The 16,106-nt window shown below is 37.3% G+C and overlaps 1 protein-coding gene across 3 annotated transcripts in view; it reads left to right on the forward strand.

The window, feature by feature from the left end:
* The window catches only part of GRM5 (glutamate metabotropic receptor 5), a 243,967-nt gene that overhangs the window by 98,878 nt on the left and 128,983 nt on the right, over positions 1 to 16,106 (forward strand). For all 3 annotated transcript variants that reach the window (XM_031066016.1, XM_031066015.1, XM_031066017.1), the window contains one exon: positions 8,487 to 8,736. In XM_031066016.1, the coding sequence (XP_030921876.1) occupies positions 8,487 to 8,736 (250 nt within the window). The remainder of the gene's footprint in view (positions 1 to 8,486; positions 8,737 to 16,106) is intronic.

Genomic DNA, 16,106 nt, shown 5'->3' on the forward strand with positions numbered 1-16,106 from the left:
TCATTTGGAGTGAAAATAAGGTGTACTCTTAGCAGTAGCCTTGCCATCAACTTCAGCTACTGTTGGGAAATTTTAGGCTTTTATTTTAATGAATATTAGACAAACAGTGATTGTTACTATAAAAAATATGATGTGATTATTATTATAAAAAAGCAAAAGTGAGTTTTTGTGAGGCAAAACTGTCATGTTTCATTCAGTCTGACCAATGTAGATGGTGCTCTTTTGCTACAGTTGTCTGACTTTTTTCATCATATGTTTATTCTTGCACCACAACCATCAGGGAAACATTTTTACCTTCATTGCACATATGAGGACAGAGGGCAGAGCGAAAGGCACTTAGCAGAAAACTCAAAATTAATTGAAGTCCTTCGGAATCTAATAATCTCTGAATTATGCTTCCTTTTGCTGAATGACTTCTGGTATTGCTTACCTACTGCATCAGCAAAATAAGACATCATGTGTACTTCAAAAAAAGACCAGATGCACATCATAGTAAAGAATTAATATTACATGATGTTATGTTCCAGTTTGCAAATTTACAGAAGTGTACTTGTAGAATGGTAGTGTTCATAGAAGGGCAGTAGTGTTCATTTGTAGAATGGACCAACTCTTTTGAGAAATATAATAATTGATAGCCTAATTAGAATGGGGACTAGGTCCAAATGCTAGCGAATAAACCCCAAACAGCTGAATTCCTTGGGAATTCACTATACCCACAATGAAGAATAGAGAATTATAGACCGAAAAGTTCCCATTGCAAAGCCTTCTCCTTTCTGTCTTAGCTTTTGTGTCCTGGAAGAAAGAGCCTCCAGTCCAATACTGTCTGTCTCAGGTATTCTCAAACTGTTTTTTATTAATGGAAATGTCTTAGACCCAGGTAGAGAGAAAGATCTATTTCCCAAACACAAAGTACAGAAGAATCTTAATCACTCCAGTCTGAAAACAAGGAGAGCAGTCAGAGACGTCAGCGTGTTTCTGCAGGAGCTGTCAGACTTTAAATCCTCTGGTAGACATTAGCATCATGTAGGACTTCAAACATTGCTCAGTGGACAAGAGCCACAAAGCTGCAGACATTCCAGTCAGCTAGAGGGATCAAAGGAAGCATACAGAAAAGACTGCTTCCACACTGTTCCCTTTGCTCACATAACAGCAATGTTTAAATGAGTTTCTCTTTTAAAGTTATGAGGTGATAATTTAAAAATACATAAAAGTGGGGTGCATTAAACTGTGAAACTAGGTCATCATTATCTTGAGAAATTAATTTATTATTTCAAAATAGCTCAAAGAAGATGAGAGAGAAGAGACTTTGATATCAAACTGATACTTATGAGATCTCAGATGAGGAGATAATAAACAGATTTGTCTAAATTAATTAAGTACAGTTATGTTTGGAGTATATTATATGTTACTTTTCTAAAATAATTTAAATGTTGGTTAGTTAAACAAATACCTTATGAATAGAGCTGGTCTAAAAGCCTTTGGATGAGAATTTCTAGTCAGAAAATACCTAGTAGCTGAAACTTAACCTCACAGAAAATAGATAATTATTTTCCCAATTAAAAACATTAAATTTGTTTTTAAATATTTTAGCTAATTACTTTAGAAATAAAAATAGTTTCCTGATTTAAAATACATGTTTGATTTTATTTTATATTGCAGAAAGCAATATGAGTCTTACATTACATGATAAATTGGTCAATATCTAAATTAAATATTATAATTTCCACATATTATTTCACTGGTTTGAATTTTAAGAAGATTAGAAACGGAGGTGGAGGGCTTTGTTTAGCTAACATTTTTGTGATTATGAAAACATTTAATGTCTTCAAATGTAGAAAACTACAAACCTCAAAACTCTTCATAGAAACGGAAATTAGGCTTATAGCAAGAATGATATCATGGTAACTAATGTTTCTTTGTATTGACACATCTTGATTTGTAGTGGGCGACATACAGGGACATAGGCAACCCTTTTGGGTCTGAGTTTTATGAGTACTTGGTAAATGTTGTTTAAAGAGCTTTTAGTTTGAACAGATAAGATTAACACCCAAGAAAAGATGTAAATGATTCTCCACTATCATACGGACAGCTAAGGACAGAGTCCCAACTGCAGCCATCAGTTGTGATGGCCCCTATGAGGCCTCAGATGTTAGATTTTGTCCTTTGAATCACTTTGAGACTGTCTGTGCTTACAGAAGGCAAGTATAGCAATTTCAAGGATGGAGTAAGTAGCACTCCTAATTTAATCTCTTATGAAAATTTTTGCCCTGTGACACTCCTTTGCTGAGCAGGGCAGAAAGAAGATTTCTCCAAGCCCAGCCAACATTCCCTGTCTGCTTCAACAGAGAGGTCATTTCTTGGGAGAAACCTGTCCATACAGAAGTGTGTACATATTTATCCCTTTTTTCAATTAAATTCAGATTTTTATGTTTAATATATCATGAGGAAAGAGCCCAAAGGTCTTGAAGCTGCTATCTAACACTCGAGATGGTTGAAGTGGAACAGCCCAGTCTCCAAGTGATTATTAAGGAAAAAGAAAATATTGGAAATATTTAAGTGGAATTTATTTGGGGGAATTATTTTCATTTAAGTTGTTTTAATGGGTTGCTTTCAAAATGAACATTTAATTTTATTTTTTATTGTTTTACACATGTATAATTAATATAGAAACTGAAATCCCCTCTAAAATTCATTTAAATATTTGGATCAGATGAAAAGAAGTTGGTTTTTCTTTTTTTTTTAAACACATATAGACAACTCCAGAATTTCAGGCATATGTGTTTTGATTTCATTTGGTTTGTACCCTTTAGAATAAAGTAACACTCTATTGTCATGTTCTATTTGCAGACATAACAACACAGAAGGCTGTGATTTTGATCATGTTGTATCAGTGGCATGTGGTTGCTCCAGCTGCTCGAAAGACTTGTTTTATGCCCCTATTCTTGATAGTGAGGCACTTTAGAAGACCCATAGTCAAAAGAGCAAAATGTAGAAAATATCTAGAAGGTAGTAGCAGGTACTATTGGTGTTTTTCCACTATTAATTTGAATTGTAACAGTCAAGGACATATCTAACATTTCCATTTGGGAAACACGCCAATATCTTCAACTTTTGGGAAGAGCATCATGCTAATCAACCAACATGTTGCCTTTCATAAATATGTGGTATTACTCCCACCTGCATTTCCAAAATTATACCAAAGCTATACCTTCTTTTTTTATATTTCTTGCAAAGTTCATCCTGTTGGTGCAAATGGAAACTAGAGGAAAATTAAGATATGTATTCCATTTCTTTCTTGCAAAACATATACTGCAAATTTTAACCTGTCTTGACTTCTTTTCTGTGGCTCAGACACAACATAGAATATTATTCTGGTTTGTTCTTCCTTGTCTAGAAAAATGAGTATTTCTGCTTAAATAAATATGCTTTGTGACAGGTAGGATTATTACCTGCCTAATGAATGACATAATGCATTTCTTCTGTTCCACTCAAGGCTCCTCTTCTTTTGCTTTGTGAATTTTCACTGTGGCCTGCCAGAAACAATCCTACATCTTAAAACTCTCCTAAAGGTTGATGCTCATCTATGATCAATGAAAATATCTCAAACAAAAGAACTGGCGGATAACAATTTGCATGTACAGCTATGGATAATAAAAGCTCTTTTATGCAAAAAGGCATACATGACATCCCAAAAATTCCTGGGCAGGAGAAAACACAGTTTGTTCTTCCATTTGACAGTAGAGACTTTTCACCTTCTATTGATAACCTTTAATCTGATAGGGCAGATATCAATACATTTTGCTAAATATTTTTAAGAATTAAAACATTGTTGTTTTGCTTTGTAATGCACATAAGATCTTAATGGTTTATGGTTAGGTAGTTTAATTGGCTCAGCTGGGGGCAGGAGAGGAAGCAAGAGCTGCCTGCAATTTGCCTGACCCTTTTCTATCAGATTGAAGTATTATTATGTGCTATACTATATTAAGCATCATCTGGAAAAAAAGCACAATCTGTTCTTTTTAAGCTTCTTAATAGTTTCTAGTACTGATTCATGGGAAGTGGAACCAACAGATTGTTATAGTTAGACTGTAGGTGGGGACACATATGCTTGAGTTTTGAACAAAATTCCAACTCTGCAGCAGGGACAAGTCTTTCGCACGATGATGTAATTGTTTTTTTAAAAAAACATGAAGAGACATATGGGAGTAGCTTTTGACTGGGCTTAGGGCCAGGTGTTCAGGTAGGCAACATGCAGGATCCAGGCCAGTATTTTAAAAGAGCCCAGCTACCACTTGTTGCCAAGAGCATTTACAAAAGTCATCTACTGCTAATAGTTCTGATTACAGCACTGCAGACAAAGTTTCAAGAGGACAGGAACATCAACTAAAAAACTGTGATATGCCCTCCAGCAGAACCAGTAGCAGTATAAAGGTGCCAGTTTCCAAATACTGAAATGGAGATGGAGTTTGATGGGGCAAGAGGAGCTGAATTTAAATTGACTGTACTTGAGCTGCAGCTTGTGTTGTTTCTGGAGTCTTTTCTGATGAACCAGAATGAAGCAAGCAAGAGTAAATCAATCCCTCCCTTCTGTTGAACATTTCCTTCAGAATTTTCTTTAAATTTAGAAGTGGAAACAAAATAGATACATGGATAAATTCCAGGATGTAGGCAACTTTCATCATATGGGACTCACCAAAAAATTTTACTTCGTTTCCAGCTAAGGAGTTCTGAATTAATTTTCACTTGCACGTGAAACACCAAGCTGCATAAGACAGCACCATTGTCCATCCATTTGTGTAAATCCTGAAGCCCCTATATCCTTTTTCTTGTGTCATAGTCTTGGTTGAACAGTGGGAACTGCCCCACTGGTGGAAACTTACTCTAGCTGTAGCAGTTTTGGTAGCACTGCTCTAGGTATACTGAAGAATCATGTCCTTGAGGAAACCAGTTCCATACAGAAATCATGGAGATTCTCTTCCACTGTGAACCTTACATCCTCAAGGAAATGACAGAATATACTTTACCTTCTTTCCCACTCTCATTTCTTCAATGCTAAAGGTATATGTTTATGCACATACATGTTTTATTCAGAAAGAAAGCCCAGATGAAATTTTTGCTAATATATGGTGCAAAAAATTTAACAGAAAAGACTTTCTTTTTCCATCAAGGAGTGTTCATTATCCCCACAGTATAGCTCATACAAGATATACATACCTCATCAAAACACTTGCACATCAGGAAAATTCACTATGAATAATTAATTGCATAGAGTTTAATCAGCAAGGCAAGAGCACCACTGGTGTATTTGTATGAGTGTCTTGAAGCAAAGCTGCTTTCTGTTTTTATCAAATCTCCCTTGAGCTCATGTCATAGAGCTGTAGTTTTCCCAGTTGGAGACCTCAGTAACTCTCAGATTTGGACTGCCAGGATATATTTTCTTCCAAATGTTAAGAACATAACATTTTCCTAAGTACTCCTGGTAGTTTAACATGTTTCCTATGATTTTGGATGACACATAACTTTTTGTAGGGTTTCATAAAATCTCCCTGTCTCAATGCTTGATGAAACCATGTTGTTTGTGCTCGAGCAGATTTTATTGGATTGGAAAGGAGTTAATGCACTTTGTGCTCTCTAAAAGACCTGCTATTTTTCAGTACTGTAATTAAACCTATTGTAAACTTTATACCAAGCCTGAGGATAACAGAATTCAAACAGAAAAGTTTGAATTCTTATAACACTTTCAAGCAAATACTGCAGTATTTGCAACATAAAAGATATGCAGTTCTGTAAGTAAACTAGACCTGGCTGGGAATTTTCCACTGAGTTTTTTGACAGAGAATGAGATCTTCAGAATTTCAATGTCTTTGGGTGTCATAATTTAAGCCAGCCAGCAATGAAGCACTAGGCAGCCTCTCACTCACTCCCTACCAGCAGAACTGGGGAGAGAATCAGAAAGGTAAAAGCTAAGGAACACGTGGTTTAAGATAAAGACAGTTAAACAGGTAAAGAAAAGCTGTGCACACAAGCAAAGCAAACAGGGAATTAACTCGCTGCTTCCCATGAGGCGTTCAGCTGTCTCCAGGAAATCTGGGCCACATCACGTGTAATAGTGATTTGAGAAGACAAACACCACCATTCCAAACATCCCTCCCTTTCTCCTTCTTTCCCGAACTTTATGTACTGAGCATGATGCCACACGGTCTGGAATATCCCTTTGATCAGCTGGGGTCACCTGTCGCAGCTGTGTCTCCTCCCTCAACTTCCTCACCAGCATGAGAGCATGAAAAGTAGAACAGGCCTTGTCTCTGTGTAAGCCCTGCTCAGCAACACATTTCTATATTATCAACCCTGTGTTCAGCACAAATCCAAAACATAGCACTATACTAACTACTGTGAAGAAAACTAACTCTACCACAGCCAAAACCAGCATATTGGGTTATATAGTTTTTCCTCAAACTTACATCTTCTATGGCAAAGATTGACAATGTTTCCTTGTTCTTTTCATCTTCTGTTAGAAAAAGTGAAATAGAATATTTAATGTTGATCCAGAATGACCTACATGGAAATAAGTTGAGACAAAGTAGTTTATTTCCTGTCAGATGGCTTAATTTTATTTTTGAAGACCTCTGGGTCTGCTGGGAGTTAAATATGACTGACACCAGTTTTTCCGTCAGGCTGGCTTTGGCAGCTATAATACATATTTCATGAGACACCATGGTTTTGACCTCTAGATGAACTGTTTCAGCGTCCCATGGGAATCACTTGATGCTCATGTACCATGGGAAACACAGTTTGCCCTAAGGGCATGACACAGGGGTAAGCACTGGACTCCTGATTTATTACTCTCAGGAAGAACTGCAACAACTGAGTTTAAATGACATTTTGTCCGGGCACAATTTGCATGATAATGTGGTTTCCATCAGGCCTAATCACAGCAAGGAAGAAAAGGAAAGACCCTTCAGGTAAGGGTCTACCTTCAGGTAGAAAGACCTGCATTCAGGTTGCCATTCTGGTTGGGTGCAATTTGGAAATTTAGTGGTCTCAAGGTCTCAGTGATTCATTGCTGGTGTGAAAGAAAGATAATGTTACTTCCTGTCTTCTTGTTCTTTTCTTCTTTTGACTATTTGGTTGGTAAGATCCTAAAACTGAGCGCTGTTTTTACATTCATATTCAGCTCTGAGTGTAACAAAACCTCTGAGCTGTAGCTCCAGAGTGATAGGGATGACTCCTCAGGTGGGCAAGATGAATTCTTGATGGCTCCAATGTCCAAAGCAAAAAAAAAAACCAGACGACAGTCCAAATCCATGTCTGATCCTCACTGCTTCACATGCATTTTCACTGTCAGTGCTCCTGTGTACTTGTAATTCTGCTGGTAAGGGAGTATTTTTCTTACAGATTCTTCCATTTGCAAGCTAACAAATTTGTACAGGATCAGTGGTTTCTCGCAACATGATCACTTGACACTCACAGTTTTATTAATTAATTAATGAGTTGTATTTCTGTGGAATATTACTGAGGGTTTAAGACATTACTTTTGAGAAAGATTTCCTGCCTCAGAGACCTTCTTGTTTAAATGAGACATGAAACAGATTTCAACAGCCAGATGGAGGAGCACAAGGAAGCAGACACACAATCCTGGTTGGAATGACTGTCAGTGGTATCAGTACATCCACTGTTTAAGCACTGTGACTTTTGTGTAGGCCTGGCAGAGAAGAAAGTGTCTGTGCTAAGACAGAATAAAGGAAAAAAGGTATCTGTCTGTTAATATATATTACCAATTTATCCCTAGAGGAAGAAGATATTGAAAGAAAATGTAAAGTTTTTCCCACTGGTAGAAATTTAATTCAGAACAAACAAACAGGAAGAAAACCCAGAAAAATATTAAAGCACATTGAGTTCATCTGTGCTCTAGTGATCCCTGTAATGCTAATCCTCAATTTTATTATTTATTCTTCAGTAGAAGTTTTTGCTTTAACAAAACAAATTTTACTTTTCAGTCTAACTAAAAAAAAATATTACTTTTCAGATTGCATTATGAATTAGGTGATACTGTAAGCATTATTTTTTGCATATATTTAAAATATTACACCTAAAAATTAATTCTCAATGTATATTTTTTTAATTTACTGAAGTAAATCACAGAGCATTTGGCCACATTTAGTCAATTTAAGAGAATCAGAAGAGGTTGCCATTTGTATATACACTGTTGTGCACATTGTGGACCAGATCCTCACAGGCAGTGTAGTACACACCAGCCTTTGGTTTAAGTAGAGATGCAGTCTCTTGAAGAGCAGTGAATTTTCCAGAAAAATTTGTTGACCTTGTCTTGAAAAATTGACTAATTAAAAGATTAAAGTGATATTTTTAGGATTGGTACAGTGATCTCTCTGCAGATATGTAACACATTTAAAATATCTGATGTTTCTCAAGGAAGTAAAGCTGCCACGGATTTTAATATATGCATTTGTGTTTCTGTTTGCATTTAGGAAACTATGGTGAAAGTGGAATGGAAGCTTTCAAAGATATGGCAGCCAAGGAAGGGATCTGCATTGCACACTCCTACAAGATCTACAGCAATGCTGGCGAGCAGAGCTTTGACAAGCTGCTGCGAAAGCTTCGGAGCCACCTGCCCAAGGCAAGAGTGGTTGCCTGCTTCTGTGAAGGCATGACTGTCAGAGGCCTCCTGATGGCCATGAGGCGCCTGGGACTCGCTGGAGAGTTCTTGCTGCTAGGCAGGTGAGTAATACCATGCAGTTATAGCCTGCTGTTTTAGTCAGCAGGGCAAAAAAAGAGAAAACAATGCTGTTTTCTGGACAAGAAGAACATACATCACAGACTCATGGCCTCTCCTATACCTGCGCATATCTGAAAGATAGGGAGTAATGTCAGCTCTGTCATAGCAGTACAAACTCTACAAAGATATGCATCATTCTCATGACATGCCAGGCAAACACAAGTCTGCTTGGCCATTCCTAGCAGCAATGAGTAAGGGAAAGCTAGCACAAAAATCTTTGATCTATATCACCCGTTTTGTTCACTGCAGTTTAAAATGCATTGTGTACATATACAGCCTGAGGCTGTGTCTCATTCCACTAACTCTGTTTTAAGGATTGCTGACATGGCCTCTGGGTGTACCTGAAACAGGATTTCCCGAAACAAAGTTTGTTAACTATCACCTTTTCTTCCTGACTCAGTGTGTTGATGTGCATACTGTCCTAAGGGCACTATATAGGTAACCATTTCTCTTAGCTCTATTATATCAGTGTTTCCTTTCCTAACTGCCAAAGGAAGAAAAGTCACTTAGGGTGTGCTCATCCAGAAGGAAAAAATCCTGGGCTTGTAGGCAAAGAAGTTATTGATGTGAACCTAAAGGGATCTTTACATTTTTCCCTTATTCAACAAGTCGATCCTAAACAAGACAGGAAAAATGATGTATTGAAAACAAAAGGGAGGACACTGGGAGTCAACTAATGTACTCAGTGCCTTTTCAGTGCATTATTAGAAGGATGACCCAAGCAAGTTGCTGTCCCAAGCATGAACCCTACAGGAATACAAGTAAAATGGTGTTAGTGAAACCTGAAGTCACAGTAAGACCTCCAAGGAAACTTTCAAGGACTGTCTTGGCAGTTGGGAGACTGAGTCTGTCCTACTGGTAGGACACCAGCCTCTGTTCCCAGTCTGCCCTGTGGCAGACAGTTGCCTTTCCCCCTTGGGCAAAGGGGAAAGCAAACAACTGTGGCTCTTGTCTCTGCCCTTAGTCTTTGACATCAACCTACATTTTGGCATTTTCAGATGAGAATTTCTTAATTCTTTCTCGGATACATGGCAACTGTCTCCATCCTTCTTTTCTAATACATTTTATCTGTAGGGACTTTCATGGACTGTCTTGGTCCTTTTCTGGACAGACACCCAAAGGGACCACAATCCTCAAGGTAAAATTCACATGAACATTTATAGATGTCTATAATTTAGACACCTCCATGTAGCCATCAGTATTTGTTCTACAGTTAATTGAGCAAAAGAGGACCTTCTTAGATCCCTTGTTTGTAATGTGAATATTTCAAGTAGCTCATAAAAATCATATTCTTGAAAAGGGCTTGTACAAAGACTCTCTTGATCATTACCTTTGGTGGAAAACTCTACTTGTTGGTTGTTTAGAGTAGATGGGAGCAAATGCCATCTCCACTATCTCTAGCTGAATCTGGTGCCATAGAATTCTTGCTTCTTTTGACCTAAATACAGGAAATTGTCAATTATCTGCAGCAGTGTCCAAATTTAGAAGGACATAAGCATTGTTTTCAAAAAATATGTTGGCCCTTAACTACTCCAGACTCCAAACTGATCCAAATTTAGAAGCACATAAGCATTGTTTTCAAAAAATATGCCCTTAACTACTCCAGACTCCAAACTGTACATAATTTTTTGTGGGATTTGTGTACAACAGTGCTAAATTTAGCCCTCTCAGATGCTTTTATGAATAAGGACTTCAGGAGTTGCTGACTATGAATAAGAGTAGAGCAATTCAGATTATCTCTTCAAAAAAAAGCATGGTCTAAAGAGAACAGGCTTTAAGGCTTTGCTTCAAGTTTTTGTTTGTTTTGTCCATATTGTTTTGTTTCTTTGTGAAAAATACCTGTTTCTAGCTGCAGTGGAAATTGTCATGGGTAATTATAACAGAGCTGTTATTCGGTATATGCCTTCCATTGAGTATATTGAAAGTGATAGCTTCTCTTAGAAACCTAAACTGTAAAGTCTTTCCAATTGAAACAAAAATCCTTAATTGTACCTGACCATTTAGGGTGTATCCATGCCTGTGGCACTACTACAAAATTTAATTGTGAAAAATGTAGGAAGAACTGGAAGTGTTTACAAAGAAAAAAAGAAGGAAAGTGTAGGGATTTTTTTCTATCCTTTTAATTTATTACCAGAGATTCCAAGGTAATGCCTGAGAAGTGGTTACTCAGGCATAGGTTAATATGGCCCAGCCAGTAACTGCTGCATCAGACAAGGATGGCTGGAGAGATATAGTCCCTCTACTTTGGCTCTGCACTTCAGAGATGCCAAGGATCTTGGAGCATGTGGTATTTTTCAATAGATTTTTTTCCAATTTGATATCAAAATCAGCAATAATCCAGGGAAAAATAAACCAAAAGTATAAAGAAATAAAAACTAATTTTGCCAGCCTAGCATTTTTGTTAGGCTTTGAGCTGCCCTTAGTCTGTAGAGCAGTGTTTTGCATGTGTAGGGTGGGGGAAATTTTGGAGTAAAAATGTTCCACAAAAAGGGTCATTCTTATGAAAATGTTCTCCTTCCACTATGGGCTAATCTCTAGGTTTTGAGGCAGAGGCAAAAGAAAAAAGCAACAGAAAAGAACAGAGAACTGGAAAGCACTTCTTGACATTGAGGGGGTATAAAACAATTATATAATTTACAGTGATAATCTGAGTTCCTGTAGGGATTTAAAGATCTGTTTTCCATTACCTTGATGTACTATGTGCTCTCTTGGTTTTTGACTCCTGAGCTCTGTTGTCTGCAAATGTTCTGACCTGTTGGTCAGAAGCTAGGGTTGTTGGTTGGTTCTGTAGAGAACAATGTAAGGCACTGACCTGGGATGGATGTGACACCAGTATAAACTCAGATCTCATACAAGCAGATTTTACTGGGGACCCTTTTGTGCATTATTTGTCAGGGAAAAGACAGTAGGCAAGATTTTGAGAAGAACAGATGGCTCAGAGTGCTCTAAGGGGAAAGTGCTACATCTGAAATTAAAGAAGGCTCATGAAATCAACTTTTCTTGCAATTTTATGCAGGAAAATGGACTAGGATAAGATTTATACTTTTATTCCTTGTCTGATCCGGGAATTGCTCTTGGCTACCCATTCAACTGAGAAGATTATGAAAGGGCATTCCAAGTGTAGTGAGAGTGCCATTCACTGGAATGCCATGGGCTTACAAGAATATCTACATCTACTAATGAATACTATTTTGTTCCCCCAAAAACCCTTCTCTGTTGTTTTGTTAAGTGGATAATTGTTTCTTTTCCAAATGCACAGAAAGAACTAAAGTCACAAAGCTGCACAGTAGCTTTATGGGAAATAATAAATTAGTCAACATTTCCACTTCCTCTTTGCTTTCCTTTATGTTCCATTTTTAATTTGGATTCATCCCTAATATTTTCAATCCAAAGCCTTGCAAAAATATTGGGATTTTTTGAAGCTATGGATTTCTCACAGCATCTGTTTTATGCTCAGATAAACAGAAAATGGATTGGCCAAGAGGAATGCATATCACATAAATTCCCTTTACAGCCCCGAGGGGAGGAAAAAGATACCTTTCCATAAACTCTACACTCTTGACCTACTGTGCATTTTCTGAAATTGCATTGCCTGCTTGTGACAGATATACCAGGTGGCACGTCATTAGCGACTGTAACATTCCAGAGCTTTTGATTCATGGAAAATATTTTAAATGCTTGGCAAATATTAACCTCATGAATCTTGAAAAATTGGACTTAACCTCAAATGCAAAGGTGAGTGTGCTGACTTTCAAATGTGAAAAAAAATGTTATTTTAACCATACTCAGTTTAATTGAGATGTGGACACCAGGCTTCACCTGTTTGTCTTTACTGCTTCTGTCATCCACAGGTCATATGCCAGGAGATATCCTTACATATAAATTCATTTGAGAATAAATAATGCATCCACATAGCAGAATAACTTTGAAACAGATTTCAGAAGGAACCATGGAATATTAATTGTGTAGATAAAACCAGCTTGGTTGTATATGATTTCCAGATGTTCCTCATTTTATGTAATATTCAGACCCAACAGCTGAAATTTTATTTGTGTCGTATGCCTACCTTCATCCTGCTCCTCTTGACGTCTTGTTTCTGATCTTTGGACAAAGTGTCTCTGATAAATCTCTACAATGATAATTTTATTTAATGCCTTTCATCTTCAGAAATTCCAAAACTTTTCTCAGAATGACTAAGTAGCTTAGTGCTAAGTCACATGATTTTTCACAATAAAATAGAAGCTATTAGTTGCAACAGAAATTATGAATATTGACTATTACTCTCCTAGTGAAGTGGATTCAGTAAACACTATCACAGCACTGAATAATTTTTTTTTTTTTTTTTTTTTGCTTGCTGGAACTATTTTATCTTAGATCAATTAACACTTTCGAGATGGGACTCCACATGGTGTTGGTGACAGCATTTACCAAGGGATTATTACCAAGAAGCAGTTGGGACATAGATACTCTGTTTTGGGGTAAAAGAATATCAAGATTCACAGATGTGGTCACTATGTGTCTTTTACCTCCAGACAAGAGAACTTCCCGTGGCTGATTTGTTTATTATTAGAAAATAGTTTTTGTATAAACCTAAAAATCAGAAGACAGAAATTTTGCAAAGAGTTTGTGATTCCAAGTGCAAGACAGTCAGACTATTACTACCTAAAGGAGAAGAGAAGGGAAAGGACAAGGGTATTGGAATGGTCAGGCATTGAAACAATTCCCTGCCCAAGGAAGTGATGAAATTATGATCCTTGGAAGTGTTCAAAGTGCATGTGGCACTTGGGGATATGGTTTAGTGATGAACAGTTGGACTTGATAATCCTTAAGGTCTATTTCAACCCTAATAATTCTATGATTCTAAATGGAAGGTAGATGTATATGATGATAAAAATTACTTGCTCAATGTCTATAGCTTCCAAATGACATTCCACAAGCAGTACTCATCTTCCAGAAATTACTGGGACTTCCATTTCCTTCACATGTTCACGTATGCATATGGAGATTCAGATTTACTACTGTATTCACCATCATATCTGATTTAAAAAAAGAGTTAATTAAAATTATCCAGTTTTTCTGTGGTATTAAAAGACAAAATTATACACAATGAATAAAAAAATTTAGCAGAGATAAAAATATGTCCTTAGGCTCTAGGACTGATTCTGATTTTCAGCTGTCCAGCTGAAGAAACACAGCCAAAATTTATCAATCTGATTTAATCTCTACATGACTCTTAGATACTTAGCCAGGATTTACAGAAATAACGTAAAACTGTGGCTTGACTGCAATATCTACAGCAAAGGAATGGGAAATCTAGAGCTGCAGGGCACCCTGCAGAGTTTTCATCTTCTTTGAAGTAGTCAGGTCTTGATTTCTATGTGCTGTAATGTCCTTGGAAAGATGAAGAACCAGCTCCTGCATTTTCAGGATTCACTCTGTTCTGTGATATGTGAGGTCTGTGCCTTGGGATGCCTCGGGCTGTGCCTCTGAAGCATGCCATGGCCGCAGAGCATGTCCAGATTAGGACAGGACACCACTTCTAGCAGTGTGATGATCACAAGCAATTCAAGGGAGGCTCTGCAAGAGGGCAGAAGGACCACTGAAGCAGTGCCCATTCTTCTCAGAACAACACAGATATTCTCTATCACAATTCACCTCTCCTAATAAGATCTGCTTAGCTCCTGAGGAGATAGATTGGAGGAAATTGTTATTGATTTTAAGAGATATTGTAGTAAATGAGCTAAGTAGAAGGTAAGTAGTCAAAATGAGGATAAGGAGGGAGAATAAAATATGGAGAAGGATTACTTCCAGGAAGCCTCCAAAGTAATTCAGCTGATAGGAAACTCAGCAATATATATGAAAAAAAGCTGGTTAGCAACTAAAAAGGGCAACTGTAGCTGAAGGAAAATTAAAGCAAGATAGATGATCTGAGGTAAATTAGTTCTTTTTAACAGTTTAAAAAGAAATCTTTTGTGAGATTTTTAAAAAATGTTTGTTGAATGAAAAAAGATCTCGATGTAAAGATCTCCTTCCAGAAAGTATGCTGTGTGATGTGGGTTAACATGCCTTTTTTTATCTTTCTACAAGTCCAACTGGTGAAGAAGTTCTTGTAAAATAAATTAGGATATGAAATTTTGTAGACCTGAAATGCGCTCTAGATTAATTTTTGGTTGTTTCTGCTACTTCAGGGAAGTATTAATCAGACAAAATTCTTCTATCTAGAATACTTCTTGCTGCCTAACCCGCGACAAAATCGGGGAAGATAAATGCAATATAAATGTGCAAATCTTTCCTCCAAAATAAGCAGGTGAAAAGGTACTTTTAGAGTAAAATTGTGCAACCCCAGCCTGTATGAACAGCCTGATCTTTTTCCTTCAATCCGTAGTAGGCAGGAGTCTGGTGCAGCCTCACCTGAAAGCTGTTTTCTCTAAGAAAGCTGTCTGCTGCCCACTCATTATTTATCTTTTTTCTCTTGCTCAGGCATGAATGTGTAGCCCAAGGAAGTAGGTATCATTGTGTATCTAGTAACTAAATGCACTGTAAATAGCAACATCAAGTCAGAATCTTCATTGCTACCCAAAAAACCCAGGAACTTAACAGCAAAACAAAGGTTTGCTTTCTAGAGATGCAAAAGAAATTAGGGAAGTGAAAAGTTGTCTTCCCTCCTATATCCAAACAGAGCCTTTAGAAATAAAGCAGACTAGAGGGCAAAGAATAACTTGGTTTTGAGCGGGAGCTTTGTGATCTGCATTTGTGGCAGCCTCATGGCTCAGAGACCCTCAGGGTGAGCAATAGCAGCAGGGTCCTGCTACAGATGGAAGCTGTGAAGTGGTTGGTCAAGGCTGTTTGTGCAATTATTCAAAAAAGCATAATTTCCTTTCTGTGGTTCAGACTCCACAAGCTGTATACAATGAAAGCAAATCAATCTGCCTGACTTTTAAAAATTTCTTGTATGCTTTTATTTTTTATTTTTTTTCTCGGCACCTATCTGACCCGATTCCAATAAATATTGCACTTAATTTTGCAGTCACTAATGTAGATCAGGTAGTGGGGATGGGAGTAAGCTCTATACCTATATGGAAGAATGTCTTCATTTTACTGTGTCAGGAATGATATGTATTTCTTAGGGTGGGTGCTGGTGGTGGTATCGGGGTGGATGTCTACCATGGCATCAAGCAAACAATGAAGAATTTCCAAGTGTGCACATTGGCAAGTAAGCACACCTTCTACACATCTGAAAATGTAGTATTAGGAAATACTCTACCAGGTCAGATCAAAGGTCCATCAAACCAATTTGTTATTTCTGTGAGTG

The sequence above is a fragment of the Geospiza fortis genome, unplaced genomic scaffold, assembly GCF_000277835.1.
Source record: "Geospiza fortis unplaced genomic scaffold, GeoFor_1.0 scaffold16, whole genome shotgun sequence".
NCBI lineage: Eukaryota > Metazoa > Chordata > Aves > Passeriformes > Thraupidae > Geospiza > Geospiza fortis.